The 17,755-nt window shown below is 38.9% G+C and overlaps 1 protein-coding gene across 2 annotated transcripts in view; it reads right to left on the bottom strand.

The window, feature by feature from the left end:
* Positions 1-16,392, bottom strand: part of IGF2BP2 (insulin like growth factor 2 mRNA binding protein 2) — a 153,055-nt gene extending 136,663 nt beyond the window's left edge. The window contains exon 1 of one of the 2 annotated variants that reach the window (XM_034661647.1): positions 16,286-16,392. In XM_034661647.1, coding sequence (XP_034517538.1) covers positions 16,286-16,320 — 35 coding nt within the window. In that variant the 5' untranslated portion in view covers positions 16,321-16,392. The remainder of the gene's footprint in view (positions 1-16,285) is intronic. The other variant, XM_034661651.1, reaches the window with a different exon arrangement.
* Between the last annotated feature and the right edge of the window lie 1,363 nt (positions 16,393-17,755).

The raw sequence follows: 17,755 nt of genomic DNA, 5'->3' as shown, positions 1-17,755 counted from the left end.
GTCTGCCTTTGGCTCAGGTCAAGATCCCGGAATCCTAGGATCAAGCCCTGCATCAGGCTCACTGCTCATCGGGGAGTCTGCGTCTCCCTCTGCCGCTCACCCCACCCGTGCTCTCTCTCAAATCAGTAAATAAAATCTTAAAAAAAAAAAATTCAGTATTTACCCCCAGTGATTTTTTTTTAAACAATAAAAAAAGTATCTATCTTTCCTAGAGAACAGTCATTCCTAAAGGACCCTAATATTCTTTAAGCCTCAGTCTACACACATTCAAAAGGAAAAGAACCAAAACAACTCCTTAGTCGACACTATCATATCACCAGGACCTTTGAGAGAAAAGGTTAAATGGCTTATGGGAATATGTAATGCAAGTAAAGTAAGCACTGAGATTCAGTAACAATTTAAAGACATGACTATTAAAATACTATATTTGAGTGAAGTCAGAGTCAGGACATTCTGTAGGCAAAGCTGATAGGTTTGTCTGAATTTGGCAAAACCCTCAAACAGAATGAATCCTTCAACACCAATGTGGATATGACTAACACCGAAAACACTATCAAATTTCCTCAAGAAATAAATGTATAGTAAAGGCAGATGCCAAAGATCTGAAGGCCTGATGTTCTGCATTTTTAGTGGGGGAGAGAACTGGCCTCGTCTGATATCAAAGTGACCACTGCATTTTGTCCCAGAAAGATTTACTCAGATTTGGAATAGTAAATAGCATATTTCTTAGAAAACCAATGATTTTAAAGAAGGGTAAATCTATTTTCCTCTTGTAGACCATGGCTAACCACAGTATGGCACAATTCTGGAGAAATCAGACCTCACCCAGTTACAAAAATAGCAAAAAGGGCTCTTACTGCTGGCAGAAAAGTGGCTAACATCTTTATTGATACTACAAGAACAGTGTTTCAAACTTTTCAATTAAGCATTAAAAAAATCAGCTCTTTCAGATAAGGCTGAAAGGCAAAAATTAAATTGTGTTTTATAAAAGAGAAAGTAACTACAATCATTCTTTGGAGGAAAGAAGAGGGTAACAAGAAAGGAGGGGAGGAGACACTTGGGGTTGAATGCTCAGTATGTGGCCTAAGCGGTTTGAACAGTCCGGGCCTCAGTTCCCCAATCTCTGATATGAGGAGGGCACTGCCTTCCTCACCCTAGAAGGGCTTCTGAAAAATTAAGTAAGGATTATAAAAGGATTCAGTAATCCGTAATTATTACTGGTGTTTTATAAGGAATTCATTTCATTCCAAAAGGGGCTAAGTATCCATAGGAATAGAAGGGTATTATTCTCCTCAGTCTAAACCCCAGATCAACCAAGGCCCTCTCTGATTTGCTGACTTTTCCTGATTGACTTAGTTAAATCCTAGGCACCCCAAGAATCCCTACCTCCAGGTATTCATTTCTTGAGTGACCCTTTCCCACGGAGGGCGGGCTGGACGTCCGACACACAAAGTAAGGGAGGAGTGAGGATGCGTAACTCACGGACGAGGTGGCGCGAGGCCCTGTGGTGTCACGCTCTCTTGGTTTACTCACTCAGGGGAGCCCGCGGCCGTGCTGGGAGCACACTGACGGAGAGGCCTGTGCTGTGAAGGCCTGGAAGCTCTAGCCAACAGCCACAGAGAAACGGAGGCCTTTCAACCACCCTTTGAGTGAGCATGATAGCAGATCATCTTGATTGCAACCTCGCGAACGGTGCTAAGCTAGAGCCAGCCAGCAAAGCTGCTGCCATACTCCTGACCCTCAGAAAATGTGAGAGGGGCGCCTGGGTGGCACAGCGGTTAAGCGTCTGCCTTCGGCTCAGGGCGTGATCCTGGCGTTATGGGATCGAGCCCCACANAAAAAAAAATCTAAAAAAAAAAAAAAAAAAAAAAAAGAAAATGTGAGAGAATGAATGTGCGCTGCTCTAAAGTCCTCAGTTTTGAGGGTAATCTGTTTTGGTTGCTTTAAGTAGGCTCCATGCCCAGCATGGGGCTTGCAACTCACAAGCCTGAGATCAAGACTTGAGCTGAGATCAACCCAGGAACCCCAGTTTTGGGGTAATTTGTATGCAGCAATGATTACTAATACAGAGCATCTGACAGCATCTCGTTCTGCAATTAACATTTATTTTAAGATCAGTCATTTCCTTGGGTATGAATTATCTCATCCACTGGTAAATTCTGTCATTTCTGCACTTATCTATTTTTTCACAACAATTTCAGATGCTGTCTGCTTAAACTTATCATCTCTAATTTACTACATAAAAACACACCTTAACTTGCTTCTTGTATCCACCTACTATCTTGCAATAAAAGGATGGTCAGGTTTTTTGGTGGGGAGATACATATACACATATGTATATACATATATATGTTTTTATGTGATTCCTGGCAAATTTTTAATGTAATCTGGTTTGGAGAAAGAAAATCTACACAGAAAATTGTATTTTCGAGTAATCACACTGAATCTGATAATACTAAGATTAACCCACCCCCTTTTTTTTTTTTTAAGACTGATTTGCAAAACCTATCCTGGTTCCACCAAATCTAAAGCTCTGCTTTCCAATACTCATTTTGCTGCTCTTTGCAGAGTACCTCATGTTTTAAAGGGCCTTTGTACCTAAAATGTCCATGAAGGTTTCGTTCCACTTAGACCAAAGATTCAGTACAAAGACTAAAAAACCCATTCACAAAAGAGTAAAATTTCTGAATTGCTATTTCTCCCCGCCCCCAGTTTCAAAATAAAGAAGAGGAAAAGAAATAAAAGCAAATTATTAAGGATATCTTATTATGGCTTTAATTTTTATAAAAACTGAAAAATATTTAATGAGCAGCTAATTTCACTTTTCAAGGCATTCAAGATGCACCAGTGGAAATTTAAAAAAAAAGAGCAAGATCTCGTGGAACTTCAAAATTGTAAAGTTCAAAAGATCAGTCCAAAAAATGGAGTTGGCTATTTTTATGGAACTGATGACCATTAGATCCTTCACAAATGAGGGAAACGAAATGAAATCCTGAATTCTCAGACTCCTATATGCCACTCTATTATGTCTTACCATAGATGACCTAATTTATGTTCTCCAAGACGTGTGCTTTACCTCACCATTATAGTGATTCCTAATGAGCTATTTCAGTTCATGTAAGTTTTAGAACAAAAAGATACATTTTTAAAATGCTAATCCAACTAGTTTTTTGTTTTACAGTGTTTTGGGGTTTTGTGGTTTTGGGTTTTGTTTTTTGTTTTTGTTTTTGTTTTTTTGGTAAAGGTCCCTAAGGTAACTGGCAGTTTTCAGTTGGTTTGGCCTTAATGAGTATTTACTGCACCCAGGGCCCAGAAGCAGAATCCATATGGCTTTCAATTTCCTCAACTTAAATATAAGAAAGTGCAACAGTAACCAAAACACTTTTCAAAATATTTAAAAGCACTACTTTTCACCACTGAATTTTCCTGCCAAGTACACACTATGCTTTTAAAACTACCTGCCTCATATCTGATGTTGATTTACAGGCAGAACTCAAGTTCTTATTTAAAAAAATGTTTGCTAAACATATGAGAATCGTATTTTCTTAGAAAACAGTTAAAAACATCATCTATAGCTGGCCCAGTGTTTAGCTGGAGAGGGTATAATTGAGACTGATGAGGAAATATGTTCCTCCAATTTTATGAAAATTGGGCTTGTTTTTTTTTTTCTCATGAACATGTATGAAATAAAATATACACAAAATTATAAAATTGTCACACATTCAGCATGTGTATATTCTAAATTTACAAAAGGATTTCAGATGGTTTCATATAATAGAAACATAATAATTATATAACATTAAAAGTATAAGGTACTTGACAGTAGAGAAAATAATTATTCCAGAAAACGACTAGACTAAGGATGGTTGCTACAACTGAGACATAATTTTAATTTTGAGCTTCCAAATAGCTATCATCATCATTAGATAAGAGACATACAAGTTTATCCAGTTTATCAAGAGAAGGACATTTCCCTCTCCTTCCCTTAAGGGTAGGAGATACTAAACATAATGGACAGAGTCTTCAACAATATTTTAAAGAGGCTGCAGAATTTTCATGTGGCAGAGACTGCAAACCAGCAACCCATGGGCCAGATTCAACCCACAAGTTATCTTCTTTGACCCTCACCATCTCTACAAAAATGTTTGAACTGTTGCCAATATTTAACATAAGAACTCTGACTTCCAGCTTCTTTTGAAAAATCAGATTTGAGAACATTGGCCTTACGTTTCCACATGGTACCAGTTGGCTGAAGCTGACTTAAGAGCTACCCCTCCTGTACTTCACGGAAACCCTCCCACCTTGCCAACAATTGTATCATCTGTAGGTATTTGAATGTGGACCCCTGTAAATATATGGTGGTTTCTTGTAAACGTCTTACTACAAAACTTGGGTGTATGATATGAAATCAGCAATCTTCGAACACCAGTCTTCAGAAAGCTGGAACGATGGTGCACTAGGCACAGAGCAGAGCTCAGAGGGGAGCCTCCTCTCTCTCTCTGGACATGAAAATCATCCAGGAGGCTCTTTAAATAACACAGAAGGCAAAGTCCAAGGACTCTAAGTACTGCCCCCAAGAGTCCTTGACCACAGGTTAAGAAATCACTGAGAGAACAACATATATTGTTTGAAGTAATACCCTGTTTTATTTTTTTAAAGATTTTATTTATTCATGAGACACAGAGAAAGAGAGGGAGGCAGAGGGAGAAGCAGGCTCCCCACAGAGCAGGGAGTCCGATGCGGGTCTCAATCCCAGGACCCTGGGATCATGACCTGAGCCGAAGGCAGACGCTTAACCAACTGAACCACCCACGTGCCCCTCATATCCTGTTTTAGAATAAGCCTAGTGCAGGCAGGACTGGCACTGTGCAAGTGTGTATTAGATAATGGTCTATGTGCCTTCTGCCTTGTGAGGCATCCATTCTAACCACTTGCAAATATTCTGAAGATCATCCCTGTGTTTATGGAAACCACCATATACAACAGATAAAAGCAGGGATGCTCTGCTTGAAGAAGGGGCAGGCGGGCCAACCTGCTTGGACCTCCTGAAGAAAAAAACTTCTTGTTGATGAATGAGTGGGTCCCATATCACCAGACCCATCGCTCTTCAAAGTTAGTTGACTGTAATGGCTCTGCTGAGAACTGGAGTGCAATCATTGGCCAAGGAGCTCCCTAGAAAGTTTCCGAAGGGCAAACATTCTGTGCTATTGATTACAGAAAAATCCATAGATTTAGTTAGTCTGGCATGCAGTTGGCAAAGCAAACATTTTGTTACTAAAGCGAAAGTGACAGGCCATTCCACAGGAAGTAGATTTAGAAGTAGCAAAGGCGGAGTCTAAATTTTCTTCAAGAAAGAGCTTTGGATCTGCTGTAATGCCTGAACAAGGCATGGACTCAAGGCCCGGAATTATGTACTATGGGACTGATAACTTTCAAACTGTCTTTTAAAGCAGCAACCCCTTTTCTGAACCAAATTCCAGACTGAACTCCAATACATAAAACTGCAATGAATATACCTGTTTCTGCCTGAAAGATGGCTAAGAAGCCAGGATCTCCCATATGCATATGTCCACTTCTTCCTTCCCATGAATTTGGCATCTCCTCAAAATCCTAAGGCTTTGTGAAATACACTGTTAAACATACTGCCATGGAGAATAAAAGATAGGACTTTGGCCTGGAAATATTTTTTAAAGATTTATTTATTTTAGACAGAGCACACACAAGCAGGGGGAGAGGCAGAAGGAGAGGGAGAGAATCTTAAGCAGGCTCGACTCCCTGCTGAGCACAGAGTCTGATGCAGGGCTTGATCCCACAACCCATGAGATCATGACCTGAGCTGAAATCAAGAGTCAGATGCTTAATCGACTGAGCCACCCAGGTACGCCAGGCCTAGAACTTTTTAAGGCAGGTATTACTATTGTGACATAATCACGAACTAAAGGCCACAAATTTTCAATATCAAAATATTTGTTTCGAAATCATTGAAACAGACTTGCACAGCAAACCATTAATACAAAAATCAATGAACCAAAGAGGTAACGCTTCCCTGGCAAATCTCGTAAGATGTGTGAAGAATTATATTAGAACCAACCACCTGTTCCCAGTCTTTTATAGCCCTTAAAACAAAATGTCAGTTTCACTTACCTACTTCATAAAACTAAATCCCTGTCTTCTTTATTTCAAATAATTGAATAAACATCACCTTTGTTATCTCAAATCTTTTGTGAATTAAAAAAATCCACGAATGTAAAATTTTTAAAAATATTAAGGGGCAAAAAATTAGAAGTATTCATTGATTAGTATTTTATTCTTTATTCCTCAAAAGGGAGACTAAATCCTACATTTTAAAATATCTGAGCTTAAAACTTGGTTTCTAAAGATCCTTGATTCTATCATCTTCAGCAGGGACACAACTCAGGGTTTTCAAAAGCTTATTTTACAAATTCAGTGTCCATGATTTGAAGACATCACTATTCATATAAAGAGAAAGGGGGAAAGAGTACAGCAAGATCCAGGAGCAAGGCCAGATTATGCATCCACAAAATTTTTTTCTATCCTTCAATGGTATTTGGGGGGGGAAAAAAAGATGTTTTCCCTTTACAAAGAATAAATACAATTGCACTGTAGGGGGGAGAAAAGTAGCCTAAACTTTCAAACACTGGGAAATTCCTTCCCAAATTTTCAACTCTTCATAAAAGCCAGCAATGTTTGACAACCCCCCAACCACTGCTGAGCATGTGTGTGTGTGTGTGTGTGTGTATGTCTGTGTGTCTGACTGCTGCACTTTCCCCATAAGTGTATGCCACAGAACCCATACATTCCAACACATTGAGCAAGCGCACACAGGCCTCGCTGGCTTCCCTCAGCTCAGCCAGTGAGGGGCCACGGCACTGGAGGCAGGCCTGCACACCAGGCACCTTCCAGCCCTGCCCGGCCATCCCCACAGAAATGCAAAGGGGAAGGAGAATGAGAAAAAGAGAGAGGGAGAGAGAGAGAGAGAGAAACAGAGGAAGTGGCCAGTACAGGGCCTCATAGAAAGAAATGCAAAACCTTTTGTGGAGCAGGCCAGCCACATACTCCTCGAGTTTTTAAACGTCAAGGAATAAATTGTGTGAGATTTTCAGTCCTGCTGTCACCACTGGAGTCACTTACTGTCTTCTATGTACTATCAGGACATACCAGTCTTTCCCCACCGTGGTCTGGAATTAGAGAATGCACGAGCTGCATGACATAGTTTCAGTCACCTATACTCCTATGGCCGCCTATCCTCTGTCCCCCTTCCTTCCCTCTCTCCCTCCGTCTTTCTTTCTTTCTTTCTCTCTTTCCCGCCTTCCTTCCATTTGGAGAGGCTAACCTCCATTTTTTTTAGTGTTAAACTGTTGAATCATCTATCTCTGACTCTCTCAATGATGCACAAATATTTTGCTCCAGAATCTTACCCATACGATGAAGAAAAACATCCATTTTTCAATATGCATTGTTAAAATCACAAAGATCAGGAGGGACTCAAGAAAAGGTCTCCATATATACAGTTATAGCCTGTCCTCAACGTGAGCTTTTTCAAAATATCTTCTATTTTGTGAATTGGTTTGATGTTAACCTGTCCGCAGAATCACCATCTGATGTCATACTTTTTGCTTTGCTTTGTGAAAAGAAAGAGTAAAGAGAAGATATAGCAAGTTAATAACAATGTCTTCTCTGATAACATTTTAAGCTCTAGTAGAGGCTCTTGACTGAGAAAAGTCATTATTTTTTAATCATAATAAAGTTCATAAGACTATGTTTTTATCAAAAAAGCACAGCCTCTATCTAGAAGCAAAGCTCTTGCATATTTCATTTCATTGACAACGTAACTGCATCTTACATCTTGTTAACTTAAAAAGTCACCAATGTACTGTACAACGTTTAAGTATTGTATCAAAAAGAACATAGAGATCTTTCCACTCCCTGTGCTTTCACTGACATTTTCATGTGTCAAAAAGGTTAAAATTTTCTAACGTTAGTAAGACGAATCATTTTATGAAAAGCAATTTGTGAGAATCCCATATTTTCCTTCCCTAGACCATATACATTTTTTTTATATACTGATGAAAATGAAACCATGCCAAACTTTGCGCAACATTCTAGGTCCTAAACAGAAAAGCCTGAGTCTTTTTTCAGGATTAAAAAAAATTTTTCTGAGCCAAAGGCATGAACACAGACCTTCTCCCCACATTGCATACACATTATGTTTTTTTACACTTTTCAGCCACAATGACTTTTAAAAACATCTCTCTTCCATAATTACTAACACCTCTACAATAGGAAGGATTACTTCAAAATTGTCCTCAAATTATGACTAACACTTTTAGCTGTTTTTCAATTATATTATATTAAATATAACTTCAGCCCCTTATCTTCCTCAGCATATCTGTTGTATACATGTAAATTTTATTTCTTACTCTGAGTTGGGGGAAACATACAAAGTGACTCTACAGCCTATGTAAACATTATCACAACTCCTGCTTCACTGCTAGGGTGCTGTTACTATGTTCAAATTAGGAGGGGAGCAAAGGTAATAGGACCACCATTTCTTTGAAGCAGGTTTGGTCAGGTGGAAGGAAGAGTTGCTTTTGAGCCTGACGCTTTACAGCCCTATCTGTAAAAGGGATGAAGTACAGGTCTCTCCTGGCTGTTGTGAGGATAAAATAAGATACACAGAAGGCCTCATGCAGTCCCTAGCACAGGAATTGCTTCGTAAGTATGAGTTCACCTTCCTTCCCCATCTTCAGAGCCAGAACTCCACAGAACGTGCAGCACCCTACTCCAGATTAACCTAATTTAAAGAAATGAAATGTGTGGGGAGTTGGAAATAATCTTCTCAACTATTATTTTCTTGATAGTGCCTTCCTCCCTCCCACCACGACCATCTACATAGGACAGCACACAAAAGTTAAAGGAAACAAGAGGATAAATGCAGGAAAAGTTTACAATTACAGGAAAATGAACCACACTTCACATGCTTAGTTACTTAGTATATGTTTTTGAGTGATTATATCATACATGAAGACCTCTGAAAACTTCATGGATGTTACCGTACTAGTACTCACTCCATCCCCACAGCAGAGGCCAAAGGCCATATTCTGTACAGAAAGTGAAGCAGAGAGACACCAGATCTAGGGAAAGACCTGGCAGCCACCAGGAAAAGAAACCAAAACACAGTCCTGACCTCCAGCAATGGGTTGGTTAAAACCCAGGAAGAACCCACCCAAGTGATTCCTTGAGCTAGACTTTCCTTTACCACAAGGCTTACGGTCTTGACCAGAGCTACAGCTCACTGCCTGATGCGTGTGGTGCAAGATGTCGAGAGATACGTCTTTCTTGGCAGCGTTCTGTTTCATAGCACAAGGAATGCAACCACTGAAAAGAGCAACAAACTCCAACCCCACTTCTGTCTATAGGCGAGCCTGGTGCTAGGAGGAGGCAATGCTGCTGGTAACGTTTAAATTGCTTCTGTTTGGTTCTAATTATTTTTGTTTCTAAAAAACTGTAACAAAGTACAGATCACTCTGATTGATGTAAGAATAAGACTGCAAAGGGTCATTCACAAACAAATCTATTTTCATATATTTCCATCACTCTTGAAAGGCATCCTTTGAGCCTTACAACACTTTTGACTGACTTCTTTAATTTAAAAAAAAGGCGGGGGGGGGGGGAGTCTCAGCATGCTGGACTGAGGATCAGAAGACCTGGGCTCTAGCCACAGCTTTACTATTTAATAGCCATGTGGCCTTAGGCAAATTGTTAAATCTCTCTGAAACTAAGTTTCCTCATCAGAAAAAAAGGGGAGGAAATTACTTGTCCTATCTTCTTCACATAATTATTATTCGGAATAAATGAAATAATGTGTTGAAGAGGCTGGGACATCGTCAGTCCTATACAAATGCATGATGCAGACACATAAAAATACATGCATCTCCCGGAGAGAATGCTACTAGCATTATTTACACATCAACACATGCAATCATGAAAGAACCTTTCTGATCACATTTAAAACAAAAATTAAAAATCCAAGCTTCCCCCTAAGGCAAATTCTTACATACTGGCACATATTAATTATATTATAATGAGAAAACTGAAAATATTCTTGTTGCAGTGGTCCTATACATATTTCCCTGGCCATTAGGTACATTTCTTATGATACAAGTAAATATCAGAAAGTCTAAAATATGCACCAGAACTCTTAATTTTCATTTATTGGACTCATTAAAACACCTACTTTACGAAATATTCTTGATAGGAAACAGAATGGGAAAATTCTAAGTAATGCTCAACATTTTAAGAAAAAAGGACAGAATAAATAACAAGGAAATCTGGGAATAAATGTACAAAATGTATCTCAAAAATGCAAGCCTATCACGTAGTAAGAAAGAGAGGCTTGGGAAGGAGACATATATCTACTCAATGATGGACACTGGGTTAGCTTTTAGATTTGATTGCCTGCTATTAGTGCAAAAGAATCCATTTTCTCTGGTCTACTTAATCTTTGCCTCAATATGCCGTCAAACTCTACACCAAATTAAAGAAACAATTATCCATATCCTCCCTTGTCTTTGGAAGCCAAAGCAACAGAATCTGAATTTTTCTATAAAGGAAAATAATTTTTCTTCACTATTTTATGGAAAGACCAAAGTACATGATCAAAACAGGAAAAGAAAAACCTTAAAAATAATGCTCTGAGCACTCTGCAATTTTGCTGCCCAAAATAGAACCCATACAGTCCATGCCACCAAATGAAAATTACAAGTTTGTAAGCATGAAGTCAAATTATAAAGTAAAAGATTTTTAAAAATATTTTAATGGTGATAAATGGGAGGAAAGACTGTCATCTTTACCAGTAGGTGTTTGATGTTTATTTACTATTATGTTTTCTTCAACGAGAGTGCTCTGAATGACTACCCAAACTGACTGGACTTGAATTTCAATGTAAAAAGGATAAACCTTGACTAATAAATTACTTGGACGTGTTTTCTTAAACAGAACTATCCCATCCTTCAAATTAAAAAGTTAATCATAACTTTTGAGAGATTATGCTTTTGACTAAAAGTTTTAGAAAACTGGTTTAAAAAACTGGCTTAGCCAAGCCACACCACTCTCTTCTTCAACACCAAAAGGAACGTGAAGACACTTTGGTGGCATGTAAGTGGAATTTTTAAAAATATATTTTGAAACTTTTTTTAAGAGTCTCCAAAGAAACCAGTTCAATATTTATGCTTCTAATGAAATTGATTCTGTCAGAGTACTTCTGTTGTGCAAAATAATACACTGTCTTCCACAGTATAGAATTTCTAAGTGAAAATGCATATTCAAATCTTGAATGTTCTAACATTTATAAAAATGGCTTATAAATCGTCAGAGCCTCCACAGAATCCCTGAGCTAACTCTACGAGTGAGAGGGATATCCAAGCAAAAGGAGGAGAGTAGACTGTGTATCGCATAGCTTTCCCAGCAGCACCCGTCACTACAGAAGCCACTACAGGTGCCAGAGCCCTGGCTTCCAAAAGGTTAACCACCTACAACAAGTTACGTATCACTCAAAGCAAATGCTGATTCCCTTTGTTGCAAGGTTCAGACACCTAGCAATTTTCATTTTTCTTGTAAGATTCTAAAATCCAGAGCAAATGTTGCTCAATTAAAGATTTCCTCCTCTTCCCTCTTGATACCATCTGTCTGAAAGCACTGACCCCCACAAAGCACACAAGCACACAGACACCCATGTGCACACACCCCACTGAATCACAGGGATGACACACTTAGCTCAAATAATATCTTCTCACAACTCTGACCAATTGCTCATCTACTTTTGAGAATCTTATTAGAAGACTTGGAAGGGTGATTCAGCAATAGACAGCAAATATTTAGAAAGTTGAGAAGTATCAGATATGTGTAAAAAGTTCCTGTAGAAATCTGATTTACATTGTTCTGACTTTAATATATGTACCCAAGTTACTATCCTTTTATGCACATTTCAACCTCATTTACATTCCCCCAGCTGAAAAACTGGAGCAACCTCCATAAAACAAAAACATCTACTCAAAACAGTTAGATGTAAATTTTGGTATGCAATTAGTTCTAAATCATCTAATATCTTTTAAAAATTTCTTCTTAAAGAAAATACATTATATCACCATGTATAAAAGGTATTGTGCAAATGCTACTAATCTTCTCTCATCTTTATGTAATCTCAGGTTAAAATAATAAAAAACAAAACTCTGAGACCATCCCTTACTGGTCATCTTCTATCCAGCCATAATTACAAGGAAACATTATTTTAAAAACACCATTTGACAAATGTCTTTGTCAATTTGTCAAATGTATCACCAAACCTCCTTTTAGAATTAATGGTTAAATGTAGCCATCTAATACTTTTATAAATTGCTACAATACAAATTTAAAACTGAGCTGAATTTCACGAATTGGAAAATCAAGCAGCACATAAAAAGTATTTTGACTTGCAGCTTTCAATGGTTTTTAACATTTAGCTAAATAACATAAAAACATCAAATGACCAGTCTTTTAATATTTGTAAGCTAGAACTTTAAAACTGCATTATCACCTGAATTATCAGCTAATTTTTTTTCTTTATTGCTTCTACTTCCATTCTAATTCTTATTTCTTAAAGATCACAAAAATGTGTAATTCTTTATGGCATTGCCTAGAACCATATGAAAAAATTATTAGCTTTTTTAAAAATGGGAAACTAAATGCCCAACTCAAAGTCAAATCATAAGTTACCTTACAGTTTGACATGTATTTTATATTGATATATGTTATACCCACACATGAAATCTATATAATTAAATTCAAGAATTAATTTTTAATACAACAAATTCTTTAAATAGAAGGCTATCATACGATTTAACCTAAAAAAGTCTTTTCTGTTGCTACAAAATTAAAAATTGATGCAGCAAAAGCCTTTGTTGCAGGGAGGGTTTGAGGTTGGGTGATTTTTTTTTCTTTTTGGTATTTAATTCAACTATACACAATGTAGTACATACAAGCAAAATACAATTGAGATACTGTTTTCTTTAACATTCCTATAGGAGACTGAATTCATTTGCATTGGAGAGAACACAATTACTGATTTTTAACTCATGAAAGACAAATTCATAGCTTTTTCCTACACTACCTCATAGTAGTCACACCATCTCAGTGAAAGCATGTCTAGCACCACTTGGTTACTTCCTAGCAGTGGGCAGAAATTGCATTTTTCAAAGTTTTGTTTCTCACAGAATCATTCAACTTTAGCTACAAAGCACATTCAGGTTAGCGTATGTCTTAGCTCAAAACAATTTATGTGATGTGTGCGCCCATGTGCATGTGTAGATACATACGCAGATATATGTATATATTTTTAAATTAAAGTCTCCTCAACATCAAAAATGAAATTTCTGTCAAGGAAGTTTCCACAACTTTTAACAGAATTTTAAAGTCACTACCAGGTTCTTCCTCTTTAAGCAATCTTTGATTTATATATACTACCAAGAAATATGAATAGAGAAAAACGATCCAAAGATTTTTATTCAACAAAGTCTGAAACCAACTTAGAAAGTAAGAAAAATAAATGGTTTGTCTATGGTTTGCATTACAATAATTTGCATCTAATAAGAATGAAACACATGTGGCAAAAAGGAAAAAGAATTTTCTGCTTCTGATGACCCTGAGAAAATAATGGTTATCTAGTCTGTCTATTATAATAGCACATATAAAATGATGCTAGAATGATATTTAACAAAAGACCCAATTGGTAAGCAAATGGCATGCCAATAATTTCATGACTTAAGATAAAAACATCTCCTCCCAAAGTATCATTAGCTTAAAAAAATCTATTTGGAATGTAGATGCTAAAACTCATTCTTGAAAACAGAAAGAAATCAGAACAATATAAAAAAATGAGCACTCAATTGTTGAATGATTTTTCTAAGTAAGCAAGCAATGAGGATGAATTGTTTTCTTCATTTTCACTTCAACTAACACAAAAACCACATATAGAACTGACTTAACGCTGACACATTTACTCCTAACTTGTTAAATTTCATGGAAATGCAACAAAGGAACACCAAAATAGTCACCATATAACATAAAAGCTTTGGTTTCAAATGTCACAGTACCCTGCTTTTTGAAAGCCAGCACCGTGGTAGTGCCCTGTACATGAGAACATACAGCTGCTGCTTCCCAGGGGTCTGAGCTCAGTACACAACGCCAGTCATTAGCCATCTCTCCCTCAGCCTGCAGTACAAGTAACTAATTCCTGCATTTTAAACCAATAAAGGAAAGGGGAAAAAAAGAGTAAAACCATCCAATCAGAAATGATGCAACCCTCTCCAGCAGCAGCTTATGCATACATTTGGTATGTCAGACGTCTTCAGTGTAGTGAATCATACACAGCGCATTTTAATCTACCTCCTAGGTATTTCATATCGCCCACATGTTCAAAAAAATCATGTACTAATAGGGCTGTAGAAGTCCTAGTTTGCTCTTTATTTAATTAATACTAAAAACTGGGGACATGCTTTTAATTCTGAACTCTTACATAAACACAACAAAATTACTTAAATAACACTCTGGCTAACAGCAAATAACCTCTGAATTTTGAAAGAAAAAGTTTAGAAGAAGTTTATTTGTGAGAAGTCTTAGGAGATGTTAATAACTTGAGATAAATCAGCATTTCACTTACATTGCAACATGAAATAATGTACTTTGCAACATGAAATGAGACACCAACTAAACAGTTAAAATTCTAGTGATTTTTATTAATAATAACCCAAAAAAGGACTCAAAACAGCTATACAGCCAAGAGAATTAGGCATTTATAGAATAAAAGCCCATCAAATGTTTTAGGTGGTTCTTTCAAGCCTTGCTCAATATATTCATCAAATTTTCAAGTGTTGTAAGATGAGTAATTTAAACTTACAATAAGTACTTCATATATCAGAAAGTTTCAACTTGGATTTCTCAGGCAAAAAAAAATTTATAGAAAAGTATACAAATTAAAATACTTAACTGAAAAACCAGTTACACATTACATCTGTTCCTAGAGAGAAGAACTTAATATTACACATGAAGCTGCAAATCATAACTTCTGCCTTTTTTTTTAAAGGCATTAGCTTTGTGGTATGTCACAGAATCATTTGCAAACAAAAGATATTCTGTTGCTTAGTTAAAGTAAAAGTATCTGAAAATGTGCCCACAATTTTTAAAATCTCTTTAACAAAACATCTCAGTATTATAAAATTAGCAAGTTTGTTTTAAAATCTATTCAATCCTGGTAAAAATCAAGTAAGTAAGCGGTTACACTGTTGAGTATCACAAATTGTAAAGGTGGTAAATCAAAGACCTCACTTAGAGTTTTCAATCCAGCTACTTAATGACTAATGGTGAAGAAATGTATGTGAATGGGATATAAACTAAGTTACAACACATGGGAGAAAAAAAAAAATCTAGAATGAGTAATAAAGGGCCCCAATTTAAAGTCCACAATAAGCTTTAAACAAAGATGTTCTCCCTCATTCCCTCCTCATAGATATTTCTCATGTAGGCAAATCACTATGGAGAAATCCAACTTCCACAAAACTCTTTACTCCTTCATTAACAACAGTGCACTTAAATATAACTATAGATTTCACATAGATGCTTGTTTAGCCTCAAACATATCTTAAAAGCAACAACAACAACACGTTCAGAAGCAATAGTCAGTAGTCTCAGTAACTAAAAAAGTCTGGCTTTTTAACTGCCACCCAATTCAAACAACTTACTTCTTTAGAGTGCTATGCAAAATATTGACCCCTTACTGAATTATTTTATTATTCAACGTTAAGCTATCTAAAAAAGAAAACTAATTAATCGCAAAGTTTAGTTAAGCAATTTAGCTGACAAAGTAAATATTTACTCTTAACATCTCACAGGAAGTCTTGACAAGCATTTGTTGCCACTGTGCTGGGGGTAGGGGTGGGAGTGGGGGGTGGGAGGCAAGTTTTGATAAACAAGTTTAACGGTCCCAGCGAATTTCACACAGCTAGGGTTCGCCACCCCCTCACCCCCAATAAGGCACCAGATATTTTCCAAGTACAGTAAACACCTTATATAATGAAAGTAAAAAATGTAACTTTCTAAACTATGTTATCTCCACTAACAAAACAAACAAAAGCCTTTTTTTTAACTATAAAAGCACATTTTAAAAAACTGAGTGTGTTTTTGTATTTATACGTAAGCCCTATCACAAAATAACTAAGCAAAATATATTTACCTGAGCTTTTTAGAGACTGAGTAATCAACTTCCATGATTTTCCCATGCAATTCCACTTTACCTTTAAAACAGAAATTAAAGCACTCAGAACCTTCCTTAGATCAAACCGGCGGGGGTCTAGGAGGGGCACGCACAGAACTCCACGCTCGGGCTCCGCCTTCGGGCGCCCTCAAGGGGTCTCCTACCCGGCTGGAGCTGGACAAACTTGGTTCCCAGTGGGAAGCAAGGTGGGCGCCCCCAGTCTTGGGACGAGATGGGAAGGGCGCGAGCCCGGGTTCGACCCCAGGTATAGCTGTGGGTGGCATTACCGGAAAAACAAATTTAATAAAGAGCGGCGCCAATTTGAAAGGATGAGCTCATTTGAAACTCAAGCTGCAGGGCTGGCGCGGCCCCGCTCCTCTCCCGGCCCCCACCTCTCCATTCCGCTAACCCGGGCCCCGAAGACTCTACTGCGCTCCCCTCCCTGCCCTCTCCACCCCGTGGCCCCGAGAAGACGCACCGAAGCCCCCCCACCACAACCCCAGGGCCGCTTCTGCGAGAGCCGAGTCCCGGCCGGCTCCTGGGTGTCACCTTGGCCTCGCTGCCGCCCCGCCCCCACCCCGCGCGCCCGTGGGGAAGGGGCTCCCGCTGGGCCGGGGTTCGGGGGGCTCAGGCTCCCGGCCCGGAGGCGAGCGCGGCTCCGAGCGGTGCGTGTGCGAGAGGGAGAGTTGGTGAGTGCGCGCGCGCGCGAGTGTGTGTGTGTCGCTCTCCGTCTCCCGTCTGGGCTCCAGCGCTCTCGCGGGCCCCCCGGTCGCCTCTTTCCCGGTTCTCAGCCCGGGCCCCCACCGAGTTGAGACAGGGCACCTCGTAAAAAGGTGCTTCTGGCCGAGCGGGAGGCGGGGGGACAGGCGGCGGAAAGCCCCCAGCCCCGAGTTCTTCTCAATAAAATCGGACAAAAAATTCAGAGAAAAATAGGAGCGCTTGAGAGACGAGCGAGAGGGGACTGAGGTTCGGAAAAGGACGGAGAGAGATGTGCCGTCGTGCAGGGGCTGGGGTTGGGGGAGCCCCGAAACCTCGGAGGGGATCATCAGGGTGGCGCCGAGGGGGTGCCGAAAGTGGGGGACCGCGGGGCGAGATGGGGAGGGGGCTTGAAAGGAGAGTGCGGCTCAGGGGACGCCAGAGGGCGAGAGGTCCCGGGCACGAGGCACGGAAAAGGGTAAGGTCCGGTCAAGGGAGAAGGAGATGCAGGATTTGGAGGGGGTCCCTGACAAAGGGGGTGACGGGAAGGTCAGGGAAGAGAGGGGACAGGGGCTGAGGATGGGGGTGGGGAAACTCTGGAGAGCAGCTCGGGGAGCCAGGGGAAGGAAGGGTGCCCCCAGAGAGCGAGCGAGCCCTGGGCACCCTCGGAGAAAAAAAAAAAAAAAAAAAAAAAAAAAAAAAAAAAAAAAAAAAAAAAAAAAAAAAAAAAAAAAAAAAAAAAAAAAAAAAAAA

Source organism: Ailuropoda melanoleuca, chromosome 1 (assembly GCF_002007445.2).
Source record: "Ailuropoda melanoleuca isolate Jingjing chromosome 1, ASM200744v2, whole genome shotgun sequence".
NCBI classification, from domain to species: Eukaryota; Metazoa; Chordata; class Mammalia; order Carnivora; family Ursidae; genus Ailuropoda; species Ailuropoda melanoleuca.
This window is presented reverse-complemented; position numbering and strand designations above follow the sequence as displayed.